The sequence below is a fragment of the Condylura cristata genome, unplaced genomic scaffold (genome assembly GCF_000260355.1).
Source record: "Condylura cristata isolate star-nosed mole 26May11 unplaced genomic scaffold, ConCri1.0 scaffold00018, whole genome shotgun sequence".
Classification (NCBI taxonomy): domain Eukaryota; kingdom Metazoa; phylum Chordata; class Mammalia; order Eulipotyphla; family Talpidae; genus Condylura; species Condylura cristata.
Window position 1 is genome coordinate 36,728,653 of NW_004567119.1, and position 18,034 is coordinate 36,746,686.

Sequence of the window (18,034 nt, forward strand, 5' to 3'; positions counted from 1 at the left end):
TCTGCAGTTCTTACTAAGGATCTTTGGAATTTACTGGAAATTTACCAGAGATTTTTAGCAGAGGAATAGTGTGATCCATTTTGACTTCTAAAGATAACATCTTGGGCCTGGGTCCTGAAGATTACTAGGTACAAGAAATATAGTAGACAGATCAGCTACTATTTACATAATCAGTCAAGGTGAAAGATAAGATAGTTATTGAACTGTAGTAGAAGCAGGGATTTAGAAAAGTAGAATTAAATCTATCAGTATTTTAACATGGTGATAGATAAGGGAGATGAGAAAGTCTGAGGTAAAGAGAACCTGCAAAATTCCTGTTTGAGCAACTGAAATGAGTAGAAGTAACATTAACATTAATAGATATTTCTGTGACATCAGGCTTGATATGGGGGTTTATGACATCAGGCTTGACGTAGGGCTAAAAGCATTTTTGGTTGTCTTGATTCTAATATGCCTCTGAAAGGAAAACAGTTGTACATGACACTGTTAGATTTGATAGATAATTTAAGTATCCAGAGAAATAATGTAATAATATGTTTTTCATTTTAATAAATGTTAAAGGTTACTCTTTTTTTTCCTTCAATAGAAGCTTGTTAGAAAATTATGTTAACAGGGAAGGGTTAATTTGGTTCTTAAAACAATGAACCATAGAAGGATTAAGGAAGTGTTGGGAAGTAGTATTTGATTCATATGATAACCATAACATCTCATGGTAGAATAAAAGTTTTAACTTTGTAACTTTTTCTAAAGCAGGTGATTATTTAAAGCATTAACTTTTCTAAATGTATATAGTTTCTAGAGTATAGTTATATTACATAAAAGGATATTTGAAAAAAAGCATAGGGGATTTTTAGGTTGTATACTTACTTTATCCCAATATTATTTATTTTTACCTTCTGTTCTTTACCTGAAGTTTCTTATTGTGATCCTTATATATAGAATTAAAATTTCTGTGTATAATGATTAATTTATTTTTCTTTGAAAGGCTTACCAGAAAGTCAGTAAGAGAAAATTCTGTCACTGCTCTCAAACTCAGCTCTTTTATATACTCTTCTTTGTAACTCCAAGTTGGAATAATTGCTTCATTATTCAGATGGTGGAGGCATGACTTACATTCTTTTCATTTATACCTTTTTTGCTGTGTTTACTCATGTAACTCCTTCCTTTCATTCATGGTTACTTTAGTGCTACAAGCGTAAAATTCATTTTGCAATGAACTCCCACTATGCTAAAACTCAGGTTATAATTCCTCTTGTCGGTATGTCTTGTATAGCAGCCTGAATTCTCACTGTAGCACGAATATTAATTTTGATTACTGTTTAACTTTTGATTACTGTTTAACTTTTGGGGGATTTAATATAATACTTAATTAGACTAAAAGATTATTTACAGACTCAAAATTGTCACCATAAAATAAAGTATGAGTTTTAAAGTAGTATTTAGCTGTTGGAGATTGAAGCTAGCTTTGTTAAAGATGAAAAGAGAAAGCAGTTTATTCTTTTTCACTATTGATAATTTTTTTTTTAGTTTTACATATTAGGATTGTGTCATAAAGTTTCAAATGTTTTTCTGAATTTAGAGCTAGGTATACATATAAGCCATAGGATTTCATGAGAAGATGTACATTTACTTAATAAGTAAGGAGTTGGGAAATTAAAGCAAAAATGTGATTTTCAAGAGAAAATATTGAAAAATAAGGAAGAGATATCATTGTTTTCATAGATAAATACTGTTAAAAGCTAATTAGCACTGCCAGGGCCATGGTGACTGGTGATAATTTAGTCCAATGAGCTAAAGGACCGGAAAGCAGCAAGGTTGACCCTGTCATTTTATATTATAGTAATAACCTTATATCACAAATGGACTTTAAAAGACAGTTTCATTTTTACAGGTTGTTTGTGAGCATTTATTTGTGCATATCAAAACACTTAACTCAGCTATTCTTCAGGTCTCTAAAAAACAATGACAGCTCTGAACGGCTGACATTCACACACCATTTTTCCTGAGTCAAGGAAAAATTCTTGACTTATCTTTGTAATAGGTGTAAAGGATGAAATGATATAGAAAGAGCTAAAGGAAAATGTAATCATATTTCTTGATACATTCATTTAGAATCCTTTATCTATATGGGTTTGGGTATTATGGTCTTATAGAATAGCACTATTCAATAGGAATATAATATGAACCATATATGAAATTTAAATATTTTAGTAGCCATATTAAAAAAGCAAAAAAATTCATTTTAATGATGTCTATTACTTAACCCAACATTTAAGAAATATTTTATTTTGTGAGCAGTATAAAATTTGTTCAGAGATTTTACGTTTTGAGGACAGTAAGTCTTCAAAATTCAATGTGTAACTTACACTGCAGGGACAGCTCAGTTTGTACTAGTCACATTTAAAAATGTTTCTTCGTGGCTTCTGGATTGGAACAGCACAGTTCTAGAACAAGTATTATACTTTAATTTCCTTATTTTCTTTAGAGATCCTGAGGGAGCTTGGAAACTATCATGGACTGAGAGATTTTACAAGTGAAAATCACATTAATTATGATTTGGCTAGGAATGACTTGTGCTATGTGTTTAATGTCCCAGATAATTTAAGCAACAATTAAGCAATCAAGGATCTGGGGTAATAAAGACAAGGAGTTGTTTGACCAGCCATCTTTTTCTATGCAATTTATTGTTCTAAAAATACTAGGCTTGTGGGGAACTGAATTGTCAATTTCATATTTTATTGTCTTTAAAAATAATTTATTATTTTAATTGTATTAACATTAGTATTCTCCCTATCAGATATTGCCACTGTAGGTTACCCTTCTCCAAAACTTTCATAGTCCATTGTGCTTCCTTCCTTATTTGTTCTTGTTTCATGTTTGTTTTGTTTTTTTGACTGTATATTGAAGAATTTTCTTGTGCAAAGATACGACATGGCAATTTACTTATTTATTTTTTACTGTCTAAGCTAAAAATTAAAAAAAATTCTAGCTATTTACTTTTTCTAAAGTACTTTGTGACATTGGAATCATATTCCTTCTATCATAAGTCTTTTCTTGGGGCAATAATTAACTATATGCATTCACTCCCATTGTTTTCTCTTTAAAGTCATTTGAAATTTATTTTAAAAATATGACTATTATAAACTTTAGAATAAAGGGCATTAAGTTACAAGATTTGATTTGTACCCTTCAGATATATTTATTGTTTGAATCTGAGGTTACCTAAAAATGTACATTTATTAAGGTTATATTTTATTAATGAAAGCTTCCTCTTAAATGAATCCAGGTTATGCACTTTGTGGGCTAAATGAATTAGACTCTAAACTTTTATCTGAATCTATAGAGTTTGGATATAAATTGAAAAGATCACAGCTATGGGGAGAAGACCTATACTGCAAAGGCTTTTCTGCATAGATTATGAATATCATAACTCAATATTTTTTTCAAAACTAGAGTTATAATTGGACCCAATGGGGGTCTTTTTCTTTGATCAGATCACAGTAACTGTGACTTTACACTGGAAAATGTCACTTCTATGAAGGTTTATCACCTGTAGAGCTCATCTTTCCTCTGATGCTGTGTTCATTTCTCATTAGTATTATTCAAAGTTTAGTTGTTAATTAGGGTGACACTTCAATTACAATCATCATCTACAAGAATAGTCAGGGCTGTGCATAAAGAAACAAAAATAATTCCTTCTATGGTAGTATATGCAAAGAACAAATGGTATTTTGTTATCTGGCAATTTTGTAAGGATAAGAATATTTTTTATCTGTTAAGAGACCAATCTAACCAGAATTTATTCCATCATTTTTTTTTCTTAAGAATTTTTTTTTAAGATTTATTTATTCATATAGACCTGGGGTACAGGCCAGAGATGCAGAGGGTGAGAGGATTCACCATAGACAGAGTGGGGAGCAGAACAGGCAGATCGACGCAGTACACTGCTGAGGGGAGCAGTGGGTGTGTCAGGAGAGGTCTGCCACGCCATGTGGTCACCTCCGGGGCAGGCGGGATTCGAACTCATGCGGAAGTAGCCCAAGCTTCTTATGCTGTGCTTTAATCTGCTGCACCACCAGGGAGGGCCATGTAGAGCACTGATATAGAATAAATATATATACCATTTCAAAGTATACATAGTATATTAAGCATTTTGGGTGGAAGAAATTGGTCAAGTCCATTCCATGCATGAGAACATATCACATCATTCCCTCCATTAAAAAATGAGTCAGCATCCATCAGTGGTATTATCTCACTTAAAGAGTATTCATCTAAACAAGTTTGCTTGTAAATAATAGACATCCCTTAAAATATACAGAACTTGAAATTAGGGGATAAGGTGCATAGTAAGTTATAGCAAATTTTTTTTAAAAAAGATTTATTTATTTATTCATACAGAGCTGGGGTACAGGCCAGAGATGTGGAGGGTGAGAGGATTCACCAGAGACAGAGCAGGATGCAGAACAGGCAGATCGACGAAGTACACTGCTGAGGAGAGCAGCGGGTGGGTCAGGAGAGGTCTGCCACGCCATGTGGATCTCCTCTGGGGCAGGCGGGGATCGAACTCATGCCGAAGTGGCTTTAGCTTCTTAGTGCTGTGCTTTAACCCGCTGTGCCACCAGGGAGGGCCCAGTTATAGCAAATTTAAGTGCTGTTTAAAATTAATGCACGTTTTTAGATTACAATTTTTTCTTGGGTTTAAAGGCAATATTTTTAATCTGATTCTTGGTTTGTAAGGCAAGGATATTGAACTTAAGCAAAATAATGGAAAAGACTAGGCACCTCTAGATTTCTATCAGTTTTGCCACTAGGTATATAGTGAGGGCAAATTGAGTCAAATCTTTGAGACCCAGTTTCCTCTTCCACAAATGATATGAATGTCTTTTCAGACGATTGTTGTGACAGTGTAAATGAGACAGTGTATATAACATTTTCATAACAGTTGTCTATTCATGGTAGGATCTCAGTAACTAACAATGGTGAAAACTACAAAACAAATCTGGAAAATTACATATTGCAATGAGGTTTGCAAAAATATTAAATGGTAAGTTATCCTAGAGGACCTGTTACAAAAAAACCTTACTTAGCAAGTGAATGATACCCAACAGACTTCATCTAAAAACAAGTAAACGCATGTTGTAATTGCTAAAATTCTGCAGAAAAGTGGCTTACAGGCAGTTTACTGTAAAATAATTAAAGCTTATTTATGTCAAGAGGCCTTGGAAAAAAAGAGAGAGCATAAACCAATTTGCATTAGCACATTACTATAGGCTCCTGCTTTCGTTTCAATTAACAGACCAGCAGGTGCTCTCTGCAGTTAAAAAGATAAGCTATCAGGGAGGAGGATGAGTTTTTGGCTGACCTGCAGACACTGTGGTTTGCCTGCTGATTGGGTTCGTACCTCGCTGTACCAATTTCTGAGGTGTTAATTTAACTGTTCCTCTCTGTCATGCAGGTCTCGGCCCTGAAAAATAAACTGAAGAAGCAGTCTACAGCTACTGGTGATGGTGTAGCCAGGGCCTTTCTTAGGGCACAGGCTGCTTTGTTTGGATCCTACAGAGATGCTCTGAGATACAAACCTGTAAGCATTTTTTACATTACTATTTTAATTTGGTTTTGTGTGGTTCTTTGGAATGGGGAGAAAAAAGAAACATCACTTTAATATCACACTTCAAAAAAATACCATAACATTTTTTTAAAATCCAAAAACATGTTATTTAAAACATGTTCCATCTGCAGTTCAACTAGTTCTAGTTATTTTAGGGAGCTTCCATCACATTTTCCACAGTTTTTAGTATATCAACTTATTCATCACTCTACTCTTGGAATACTGTCCTCTTTACTAATTAATGGGATGGATTAATGCATTTTAGAATACCTACATGATTTTAATGTTAAAGTCATTAAGATATATATCAGACAAATTTACAAGATTAATTAGTTTAGAAATGACAACTACAAAGTTTAAAAATATTAGAACTTAAAAATTTTATAATATTTAGAAATTATCTTCCTAGTTAATAATTTTCCTATTAGGCTTATCTATTTAACATAGCCTAGCTAATTTTGTTGTAATACCCTAAAATTATCATTCTGTATAATTGTAGGCAAGGTTTAGGTGGTTCAAAAAGTATAAATCAAATAAAGAATTATAATTTCTCTCTGAAACATTGGTTAAATCTGTAGTCTGATCTTTCTATGAACAGAAACTATGTTGTAATGTGTAAACAGCATTGTCTTAGTAAGAAGACCTATTATCTAATAGGAATTCCACCATCATTAAGCTGTGTATTCTTGACCCACTTCCTTATCTCTCTAGACTTTTATCACAATTGTAGAATGCAAATTATTTTTCTTCACTGTCTACCTTCCAGGATTAATGTGTAGACTCTATCAAACTACCAGGAATTGAACGAATGTGATTGAGTTATTCCCTTTCTAAACTGACTTCCCAGTTAGTAGTTCCCATCTAATGGCTCTTATATTTCTGAAGAATTATTGGTAAGAGTCTTTAAAAGTATGTATGTGCTGATCAGCTGCTGTCTTTAGATAATTACCTATATCTACTTTGTATGCTCATCTTCTTGAAATAATGTATTTTTTAAAAACATAACCTGTGCAGTTTGTATCAATCACATGGGGGAGTTTTCAAAAATTATTTACAGTAATAGGATCTCACCCATCCTATGTTATGCATATTCCTATTCAAATTATTGAATATTAACTAGAATATGAAAATGATACTGAAAGACAAAAATAGGATTTAATTTCAGTAGTCTTTTAAGAAGGATGATTTTAGATTTTCAGTATAGCGAAAGTTAAAAGTTACTACTCTTTGAATTTTGTGACATTTAAGCACTTGATAGTCTTTGTAAACTATATTTCCCATTCTAATTTTGTGAAAGATTTCAGTTTTGAAAAATGAAATAAATTGAAAACTTTTCTACATGTTTAAATGATCAGTCACTGAAATTATAACAAATATTCCAACTCTAAAATTATAGTTTAATTTTTCTCCTCTGTGCTTGGATAGAGCTAAAATATTTCAATGACTTGATATATTTTAACATTTCAAAAACAGATTCTAGTATCTGCTGGAAAATACATAATTTCATTATAAACTTTCTCTTATGAAATTATCACATTTTGTAATTTTATTTGTTAACTTATTTCCTTTTTATGTTTTTTTTTGTTGTTGTTCTTTTTTTACTACTAATTCTTTTTGGAAGTTGGGGAATGGTATATTTGTTTTTGACTCAATCTTTGAACAAAAGCTTAACATTTAAAGTACATTCAGTGAAGTTAGAAATTTTTTTCCATTTATTTTTTAAAAACTTTTTAAAGAAAAATGACTTATTTTTTGTTTTAAGCATTATCTTTACAAATAAGCCTGATTTCTGCTTTATTAAAAGTATATTTTTTATTTTATGAATTCATTTTTTGAATGTATATATTATCTCTGATATGTAAACTATGATTGATTTAAAAGAAGAGTCCACCCTATAAAAGTAACACTTATTCCATGTTTCTATCTTTTTTCACCAATGCATTTTAGTAGTATACTCTAGCTTTTAGAATGTAACTAAAATAGCTTTAAATGGTTGTGAATTCTTTGTGTTACTACCTTTCAAATTGTGTTTACACACATATAAAAATAAACTATTCTGTCTTACAATTGACAAAATTAAGCTTTCACAGTTGACCTATGACTTTCAGGAATCATTCTGTCTCCTGGCATTGAAAGCCAGATCGACAGGTCATATGTGTCTTCCTTTTTTTTTATTTTCCTAAATTTTAGCCTTAGTTCAGAGAGTTTTGCTTTAGCCCCCATTTGTCCTAAGATTTCCATTCTCCCTAACCTTTATTTATAATGTTCTTCCTTCCTGGTGTTTTTTCTTTTGCTTTGTTTTATTTTTTTTTTTAATCATTTTGCTTTTAGTGGCCACTTACTTCCTTCCTGATCCTTCCTATGAATTAATATACTCATTTTCCTTAAAATTTTATCTTCCTTTTTTATATATAACTTATTGTAATTCTTATTTCTTTTACTGATAACTTATATATTTTTAAATAATAGTTTATTTTTACATCGTTTTGTGCCTTTTCCATCTCAGTTGTAATTCCTGGGGACTTCCCATCATCAAATTGCCCATGTGCCATAATCATAGTCCAGTGCACTGCCCTCCCTCCCACTGATTTTGATCCCATTTCCCATTCCACCCCTGTAAAATGTCTCTGGTGTATAGTTGTTCATTATTATTATTATTTTCTCCCCTAGTCCTTTATACTCCTGCTATTGATACTCATAAATTTTAATTGCTGTGAAAACAGTAACTGGCCCTGAGCACCTATTGGATAGTAGAGACTGATAGACCCTTTAGATAAACTCATTTAATTTTAACAAGCCTTCAAAGTAGTACCACTTTCATTTTAAAACTAAGGAAAATAATGTGCATAGAGCTTCATTATAACTTCATTAAGAACCCCCAGCCAGTAAATAGTAATACCTGCATTTTAACATTTTCCATAGCCCCATTCTCGCTCCACTGTGACATGTTCTACCCTCTCAGTTCTCCATTATCCTATCATTCACTCTTGAAGATAAATTTCCTGAATGTACATTTCTTCTAAGTGAAGATACAGAGAAGACTTTCAATATACACATATGAGAAAAGTATGAATGAACAATGCAAAGTCTTCCAAATTTTCTCAAAGGAAATGATGTATAGGCATTTGAGAGTATATAAAGTGTATAGAAATTGAATTGTTTTTTTGTACTATACATTTCAGTTTATGTTGTTGCCTTCCTGGGATAATTGCCAGTGATAAAAACGCCACATATTTTTCCTTCCCAGTCTTCTACAGTAGTACTGGAGAGCCAGTTGTATATGAATAATGAGAAAAAGGCTTCCTTGATTTGAATATTTGTTTTCAAGTGAAAATACATGTGGTAAATTCTGCCACAGAGTAACTTTTTGTAAGTATTAGAGACTTAGAATGTCTGAGTGACAACACTAAATACATTGATACTTTTTTCTTAGTGTCTAATTTACACTCTCTAAAGAACCCACTGGCATGATTGGCAAACAGCTTATACTTGCTCTTAATTACAGAGAAACATAAAAAACCTTTTAAAGTTGTTGGAGAGTGGTTTAAATAAAATAATAATGGAACATTTTTCTTCTTTCAGAAGATTTTATCCAGCAGCAAGTTATGTTTGTTTTTTTTTTTTACAGGTACATTTCTTTTATCTCTAATATATATATATATATATATATATATATATATATATATATATTGTTTTAGAATATTTTAAGACTGTCAAAAAATTGTTTTGATACTACAGAGTTCCCATATACCTCAACCTGATTTCCCTGATTATTAATGTCTTACGTTTATATGTCATATTTGTCACAAATAATGAATCAACATTGGTAGATTATTAACTAACACCTATAATTTTACAGATTTCCTTAGTTATTTCTTAAGTCCTTATAGCTATCCCAGGATCTTCCCAGACCACTTCATTACATTTAGTTATCCTGTTATCTTGGGTCCCCTTAACTGTGACTGTCTTTTAGACTTTTTTTTGTTTTTTGAGGACCCTGACAGTTTGAAGAGTCCGTCTTTATTTTTTTTAAACTGGTCAGTACTATTATAGAATGTTACTAAGTTAGGGGTTGCCCAATATTTTTCTTTCTTTTTTTTCCAATTTATATTTATTGAGGTAAAATAGGTTGACTTTTTAAGAACCCAAAAATGTGAGTTCAAATTAATGTGCTAAAAACAAGCTGAAGAGAAGTGATGAATACAGACTCTTGAACCTGACTGCTGGAGTTAGATGGCTCACTTTGTGAGTAGCTGTATTACTATGGGGAATACAGGCTCCTCCTGTGTTTTAATACTAGATAATGTCACTTGGGTTGTTAGAGGATAAAATGAGGTTATATACTTAAGAACAATCCTTATAAAGAGTCAAATTTAAGAAAATAGTACATTTGGTAAGGAAAATCCTTTTTTGTTCAAAAAAGTAATTTCTGTGCTTCAGCAAGTTATTGTTGATATGAGAATAGTTTTACACAATTGCAGTAAATTACTAATAAAGGGTCTTCAGCTGCACCTATGTGGATTATGTGTTACAGACTATTTAAAATGAAAGTCTACTTTTAACCAACAGTGAATGCTAAAGAAATATTTGCCTAAATTAAAATATTGCTTAGTTTATGCAAAGGCATGTACTTGCTTTACTTGCTTATCCTGTGTTAGAGTATTGGAGTAACCCTCAAATTCACTCATTTCAGTAGTTGGGATGTTGCCATTTATATTAATCTGGCAAACTTTTCTGCACTGCCATAACCTTGCTAATAAATAAAAAGTAAATTCCTTTTGAAATTAAGTTTGGTTTGTAATATGGACCTATACTTGGCAAATCTGAAGAGTTGTCCTTCAGACATTTTTGGGTTATACTTTTTTAAAATATTATCAGTAGATAATGTTGTATTTAGTGATTAAACCTAAGCAGTAGTTGGCATTCAGAATGTAAGGGGGCATTCACTAAATCTTGGCTATAAAACTTCCACTTAACAAATTTGTAATTGTCAACTTACTAGAAACTTAAAAATCCATGTTGAAAATTACTATTTACTCACCCCTCCCAATTTTATTGTTACTAAAAACATTTTAGGCATCCACTCATCACACTAGCTAAGTTTTAGTACAGAACTTTTAACTTTACAAGTGGTTGCTATAAATAAATATCTGGTGTATACTTAGTTTTCTGATGAAATTTGTCTATTTTATGGCACTTTTTTCCTGCTTTTATTTAATTAACAGGGAATTTTTGTTTATTTGCAAAAGTTATTAGCTGCCATTACCAGTTATCATAGATTATTAAAATACCTTCAGGTAAAAGTATCATGTGATCTCTAGGACACCAGCTCTAACAGAAGCTTTTCCTTTGTATTTTGTAGTCACATGGCAAGTTACATTTCTATGTGTAATCTTGAATCTTATCTTCTCTTTTTAAAAGTAGATCATACAAAGTATGAGCTTTGTATTTTTACTGTTGTTAATAACAAATTTCCTAACAGAGTATCTACTATGTTGTTGATTTCTTTCAAACTATAAACTATGTATTTGTTGACTGAAATGATACTTAAATTTCATGTTGGTGCTTTCTGGAAAGTTTGGTTTTCTATAATAAGAGCTTCATTTCTACTCTAGTACAAATTATATTTATCTTTACATCCTTCCATGGTCCTTTGTGTAATACTCCAAATTATTTTTATTCTGATTCATTTCTGTTGCTTCATCACTCATTCCATGTAGCAAAAGATTGTTTCTCTACCATAGCACCTGCATTTCTTATCAAGTGTTTGTCTTTGCTACCCTTTTATTTTCTGCCTGGTTATGCTGTCTGTCTACCAATACGCACACATATACACATATATATACATGCATTTATTTTTTACTTTTTCTGTCAGTATACATAAATAAAAAAAATAGTTTGTAGATAAATATTTCTCAGGTGCATAAGTCTTTCTGCCTAATAAGAGTAATCAATTTAACTTCAATACTTAGCTCTATACAGATAATTTTTTTAAATGTGTTAAATGACAAATTTTTCACATTCAAGTTTCTAACTTTGTGCTATATACCTCATATTCTCATTCATTTATTCTGCTTTGAGACATTTTAGGACCATGCTTAAAATATAAAATAAAAATAAATCTTTTTTTTAAAAAGAACATATCAGACAAAAGAAAATTTTCATAGTATAATAGATTTGAAATGTTTTAAAATAACATATACACTTTCATTTTAAATGTCTACTTATATATGCATATAAAGAAAACAGACTGTGGTAATGGCACATGGGTGACTTGGTGGTGGGACGTCCACAGGGATTACAACTGAAATGAAAAAATGCACAGAATGGAAGAATGATGTAAAATAAATATATATTTTTTAAAAAAGAATTACTCTGCTGATAACATATAAAGTTCTGCCATAGAAAGTTGACTTCAGTAGGAAACAGAAATTTAGGATGAAAAAGCATTTTTCAGCGATGTTAATCCTAGTTTTATATCACTATGATAGTAAAATACATTTTACATGTTTGGAGTCTTGGAGCACAGGGTAAAATCTTCCACCTCTTTTGGTTCTTTTCAAGTTGTGCAAGTAATCAGAACATCATCGAATGTACTAACAAAGAAAAATCATTTTCCAGTTGACATGCAGAGATGTACATGATTATAAACTCTAGAGAAAAATGAGGATATCAGGGGAGTTATGTTAAAGGAACTAGGACAACAGGGAGATGGGAGGGTGGGATATTTCATATGTCAAGGAAAAGATGACCTCTTTTTTTATACTGTCATAGTAAAACATGAGATTTTTAGAAAGGGAGGACATTTTCAGTAATAACCCTACACCTAGATGATAACCCCATACTACATAAAATAAAAAAGGGAAGTGTGGAGATTGCTTCGTCTGTTAAGAAATGGACAAATAACTGAGAATAGGACAAAATTCTTAGCTTCTAGACCTTTATTGCATTTAACTTAAAATTATCTGCATTTTTTAGGAAATGGGTAGTCTTCTGAGGCTCACAGGGTCATGAATGGTCTTTTGTTTCCCATACCAAGTTGACACTTGCTGGAAGAAGCTTTTGAGGAGACTGACCCCACAGAGAGGGAAAAAAAATCTGTCAACTAAAACTAAAATTATTATTATTAGTGATCAATTAGTAATATCAATGAAGTAGTTTGATATCTCATGAAAGGCAATGATTTTACTTACTTTTAAAGTTTCTATTTGCTTTTGAAAATACAGTAAGTCAGATGGAGTGGAGCTTAAGCATATGGACTACTTCTTTTATTCATTTATAAAACATTTACTAGGTTCCCACTGCAGCTGGTATTTAAAAGTCTAGGGACTCCAAAATCTACAGCTGTTTATCTTTACTATGATTTCCTATTTTGTTGGGGTTCCCCCCCCTATTTTTAAAGCATAAGTTCTATTATACTTGTAAATACAGGGTATTTTTGATTATCCAAAATGCGCTTCTGTAAACTAATACAGGTTTTACAATATGTGTTTTAAATGTTATAGTATTTATGAATGGTAATAATTAGTATAAAATATATAATGACATTTATAATGAATCATGGGCAGGTGATTAATGATAATGACATTTGTTATTGTCTTCTCTACTAAATGTCCTTCAATAGCATATTTTGTGATACAAGAAAATATGTCTGTGATATGTAACACTATCTGACTCAAATGTGTGTACTGCAACTTTGGCACCAAATTTTTACTTTTATATATTTTTAATAAATTTAAATAATGATATGTGACTAATGACAGCTGTATTTAATAGTGCAATTTATAGTATTAATTCCATCAGAGAAGTTGAGTTACGCAGATTATTAGCTTCATTATTCAGATCTATACTTAGAAATATCTATAATCAACAAATTATATTTTTTAAAGTTAAATTACAATAATGTTTTTTCAAAGTTCTCTTGAAAGTGAATAGACTGCAGTTTTCTATTCATTATAACATAGAGATTCCTGTAACAGTTCTATTGAAAGTGAACAGGCTACATTTCTCCTATTCCCAATAACATAGAGCTTGGTATTAGAGTCAGTACAATGAATAAATCTTTGGTACTAGTCTTATTTCATTTTGATCATAAAGATCAATCATTTAACTTTTTATGCTTTAAATGGGCAAGAGGACCATTCAGGTTGATGGGAGAAATAGGAGGTGGTAGTAGTCAATCAGTGTGTGACAGTTTTACGTGAAGAAAAAGTCAAAATTTGGAAATCTTTGCTGACTTGAAGGGAGGTTATCTCATGGGATATAAGCAAACATGAGATACTTGTAGATATAATGTTACTTAACAATTACCATACATTAAAGCAGATTAAAGGTAGGAATTATCCTGGAAAGTATCTAATCAGATTGTAGTACAATAATGAAATTTTGATTATCAACACCTTTTAATTAAAAATTAATATCAAACCTAATGTAATATGGTAAAAATCAGGAGCAGTTATTTTTGAATTGTGCTTATTGATGTAACATTGACTTGTACACTGTTCATATTTTAAAAGTATGGGTTAACAACTACCAGCATATATTATCACACCATTCCTAGAATCAAGCCGTAATAATCCTCTGTTATATTCCATTGGTTCACTTGGCTACTTGATGCTCAACGCCATGCTCCTCTCTGATAGCCTCACCTTTGCGGTCAAATTTCAAGAGTTTTGTTTTCTTTCTTCCTATTCCTTTCCCTTTTTTTAAACATTATAGATCAGTGAACTCACCCAGTATTTGTCTTTCTCCTTCTCACTTAACTTTGCTTATTAGCATAATTCACTCCAGTAACATCCATGTTGTAGCAAATGGCAAGGAGTGTGTGTGTATGTGTGTGTGTGTGTGTACACCATACACCACATCTCCTTTATTCATTCATTTTTGGTTAGGCACTTTATTACTTCCATAGCTTGAATATTGCAAATAGTGAGCAATTATCTTAGAATTTATTTATACACATAGGCATGTGTATCTCTTCAAAATTGAGTTTTTGCATTCTTTGGGTAGATATCTACCAGAGGGATTGCTAGACCATCTGTTAGATCCAGATATAATATTTTGCAAAACCTCTATATTGTTTCCCATAAAAACTAAACTAGTTTGCTTTCCCTCTGAGAGTGTAAAAAAGGTTCCTTTTCTCCATATCCTCATCAACATTTGTGTTTGTCTTGTTGATATGGGCCTTTCTCACAGTTATGAGGTAGCATCTCATTGTGGTTTGATTTGTATTTCCCTGATGGTAAGTGATGAGAAACATTTTTTCATATGCCTATTGATCATCTGTATGCTTTCTATTTAACTGTCTATTAAACTTTTCTGGCTGTTTAACTCTGGAGAAATATCTGTTTAACTCTTCTGGCCATTTTTGAATATTGTTAATTATTTTCTTATTGTTGAGATGTATGAGTTGTTTTTAGATGTTAGATATTAGGGTCTGATTGGATATATGATCTGCAAAATGTTTATTTCAGTTGTTAGAGTATACTAATATTATGATAGTTTATTTTGCTATACAGAAACTTTAGCTGTCCCATGTGTTTATTTTTGCTTTTGTTTCCCTTACTGTTGGAGTTGAGTCTCTAAATAAATCACTGCAGGCAAGGTTGTGAAATGTTCTGCCTATGTTTTATCCTATGTATCTAGGCTTTCATTCTTACATCCAACCTTTAATCCATTTTGAGTTAATATGTGTATGCTGTAAGATAGTGGTATATGTTTCATTGTTTTACATGTGACTGTCCAATTTTGCTCACACCATTTGGTGAATAGACTTCTTTTTCCATGTTCTTGGCTCCTTTGTTGTAAGTTAATTATCCATTTAAATATGGATTTATGTCCTGACTGTTAATTCTACTCCATTGATCTGTGTGTCTGCTTTAATTCAGAACCTAAAAAATACAGTAAAAGCAGTAGTAAGAGAGAGACTTTTAGGGCAATATAGTGCTATAGGCAGAAAGAAGAATAAGCTCAAATAACAATCTGAATTTATACACTAAGGAATTAGAAAGAGAAGAAAAATCAAATTCCAGAAGGAAGAAAACAGTAAAAATTAAAATGAAATTAAGCTGAAATGAAAAGTATTATTCAAAAAAAGTCAATGAAAACAATTGCTGATTCTTCAAAAGACAGAGAATATTCCCTATCATTAATACAAGATAAAAGGTATAAGATATGCCTTATCTTTGAAGCCTGACCACTAGGAAGGCTCACTAAGAAGAAAACTCTTATAACTAAAATCAAAATGAAAGAGAAGTTACAACTTATATCACAGAAATGCAGAGGATTGTAAGATTATTGTGAATATCTATATGTCAATAATTTGGAAACTCTAGAGAAGGTGAAAAAATTCTTAAAATCATATAATGTCCAAATATTGAATCAGAAAGAAATAGAAAAAAAAATTGAACAGGCTGATAATTATCAGCAAGGAAATTAGTAATCAAAAATCTTCCAAAACATGAGTAAAGGACACAATCACTTTCACTAGTGAATTCTACCAAACTTTCAAAGGTGAAAAATACCTGTTCTAAGTCTTAAAAAAATCAAAGAAATACATATTGATCAATATTACCGTGACTCCAAATGCAGGCATAACAAAAAAAGAAAAGTCTAAACCAATATTCTAGATGAACATAGATGTTAAATTCCTCAGCAAGATCTTAGAGAACCAAATTCAACAATATATTAAAAACATCATACACTATGACCAAGTGAATTTATTCTAGGGACACAAGGACAGTCTATTATTCACAAATCAATTAATATAACCCCCACATCAATAAAAAAAGACATCAGTACAAATCAATAGATACAGAAAAAACATTCAACAAGTTCAAACATCCATTAAAAAAAAACTCTCACAAAAGGGAGATAGAATGAACATACTTCAACATAAAATAACAGTGGTATCGAATAAGCCTATAGTTTATATCATGCTCAGGTAGAAACAGACCTTTTCCTCCAAGGTTAGGTTTTCCATGTACATGTACACATTATCGTTGGAAGTGCTAGCTTAGAGAAATATACGTACAAAAGCCTAAATATTAGGAACAACGAATCAATACAATGAAGTTGTGGGCCTTAAAAATCAATAAACAGAACTCTCCTTTTTTCCTGCATGCAGACAATGAACTAGTCAAGAAAGATGCCAAGAAACCATTAGCAGTCACATCTAAAAGAATTAAGTACCTAGGAATTAACAAAGATGGAGAGTGACTTCTCCAACCAAAACTAGAGAGACCACCTTTTAAATAAATAAAAGACAGAAGGAAGCAGAATGTTATTCCATGTGCATGAATTGGAAGAATCACATTATTTAAATGGCCATCTGACCTAAAGTAATACACAAGTTTAATGCAAGTAGTCTTATATGTCCAATAGTTCAAGGAAACAGAGCAAACATTGCTGAAATTTGTTTGGAACCACAAAAGACTTCCAATAACTAAAGATAATCTGGCAAAAATAGGAGAATTACACTTGCAGACTTCAAATTATACAACAAAGTTATAGTAAATAGGAATAATTTTTATTGCAAAAATTCAGGCAGGATGAAAATATAAATTGTTGCAATTTTTTAAGTATGCATGCTATTTTTAATACTCAACTAACTGATATTAAATCTTTGTTTTTATAGGACTTATTCCAAAGGATTAATTTAGTAGATGAAACTGAGGGATTGAAACTCAGCAATTTTAGGAATCTAAAGGAATCTTGAATAAGAAGTAATTGTAGAGCTTGTCAGAAGCAAAATACATACACTAGTCTGAAATCCAGCTATTTTGTTAAAATGACTCCCTTTCTTTAGACTTTAAACACCTGGAAATTGATTTTGGCTTACGTTTCCTCAAAGACTTTACATGTGCCTCTTTAGAAGAATTGGTCATTTCTGACATTTTACTGACATCCTGAAATTCTTTATTTTTACATAGGGTGAGCCTATCACTTTCTGTGAGGAAAGTTTTGTAAAACACCGCTCAAGTCTGATGAAACAGTTCTTGGAAACTGCAGTTAACCTCCAACTTTTTAAGCAGGTAAGAACAGACCTCCTAATTTTCTTCTGTAACAAATATTACAAAAATGTGTTGCATGTTTTTCTAACTACTATATAATATCTTTTCAAGGTGTCAAAAGTTTTCTTCCTTTTTGTAACTTTTTGTTATGTCACTCCAACATATGTAGTAATAATTTTGCTGTTAAAAAACCTCTTATCAGAAGTCACTGAACTGCTGGTGTCATGGTGGAAAGGTTTACATACATAATAGAAAAAGTAATCTCACTAGTTTTTTGTCTTTTTTTTTTATTACAAAGTTTATTTTTACATCATTTTGCACATTTTTTTTTCCATCTCGATTGTAATCCCCGCGGGTTTCCCATTACCAAATCACCCCTGTGCCACCACCATAATCCCGTGCATTTCCCTCCCTT

The 18,034-nt window shown here is 31.4% G+C and overlaps 1 protein-coding gene across 2 annotated transcripts in view; it reads left to right on the forward strand.

The window, feature by feature from the left end:
- The window catches only part of DENND1B (DENN/MADD domain containing 1B), a 212,554-nt gene that overhangs the window by 133,972 nt on the left and 60,548 nt on the right, over window positions 1-18,034 (forward strand). For both annotated transcript variants that reach the window (XM_012726735.1, XM_012726736.1), the window contains 2 exons: window positions 5,456-5,581; window positions 17,539-17,640. In XM_012726735.1, the coding sequence (XP_012582189.1) occupies window positions 5,456-5,581; window positions 17,539-17,640 (228 nt within the window). The remainder of the gene's footprint in view (window positions 1-5,455; window positions 5,582-17,538; window positions 17,641-18,034) is intronic.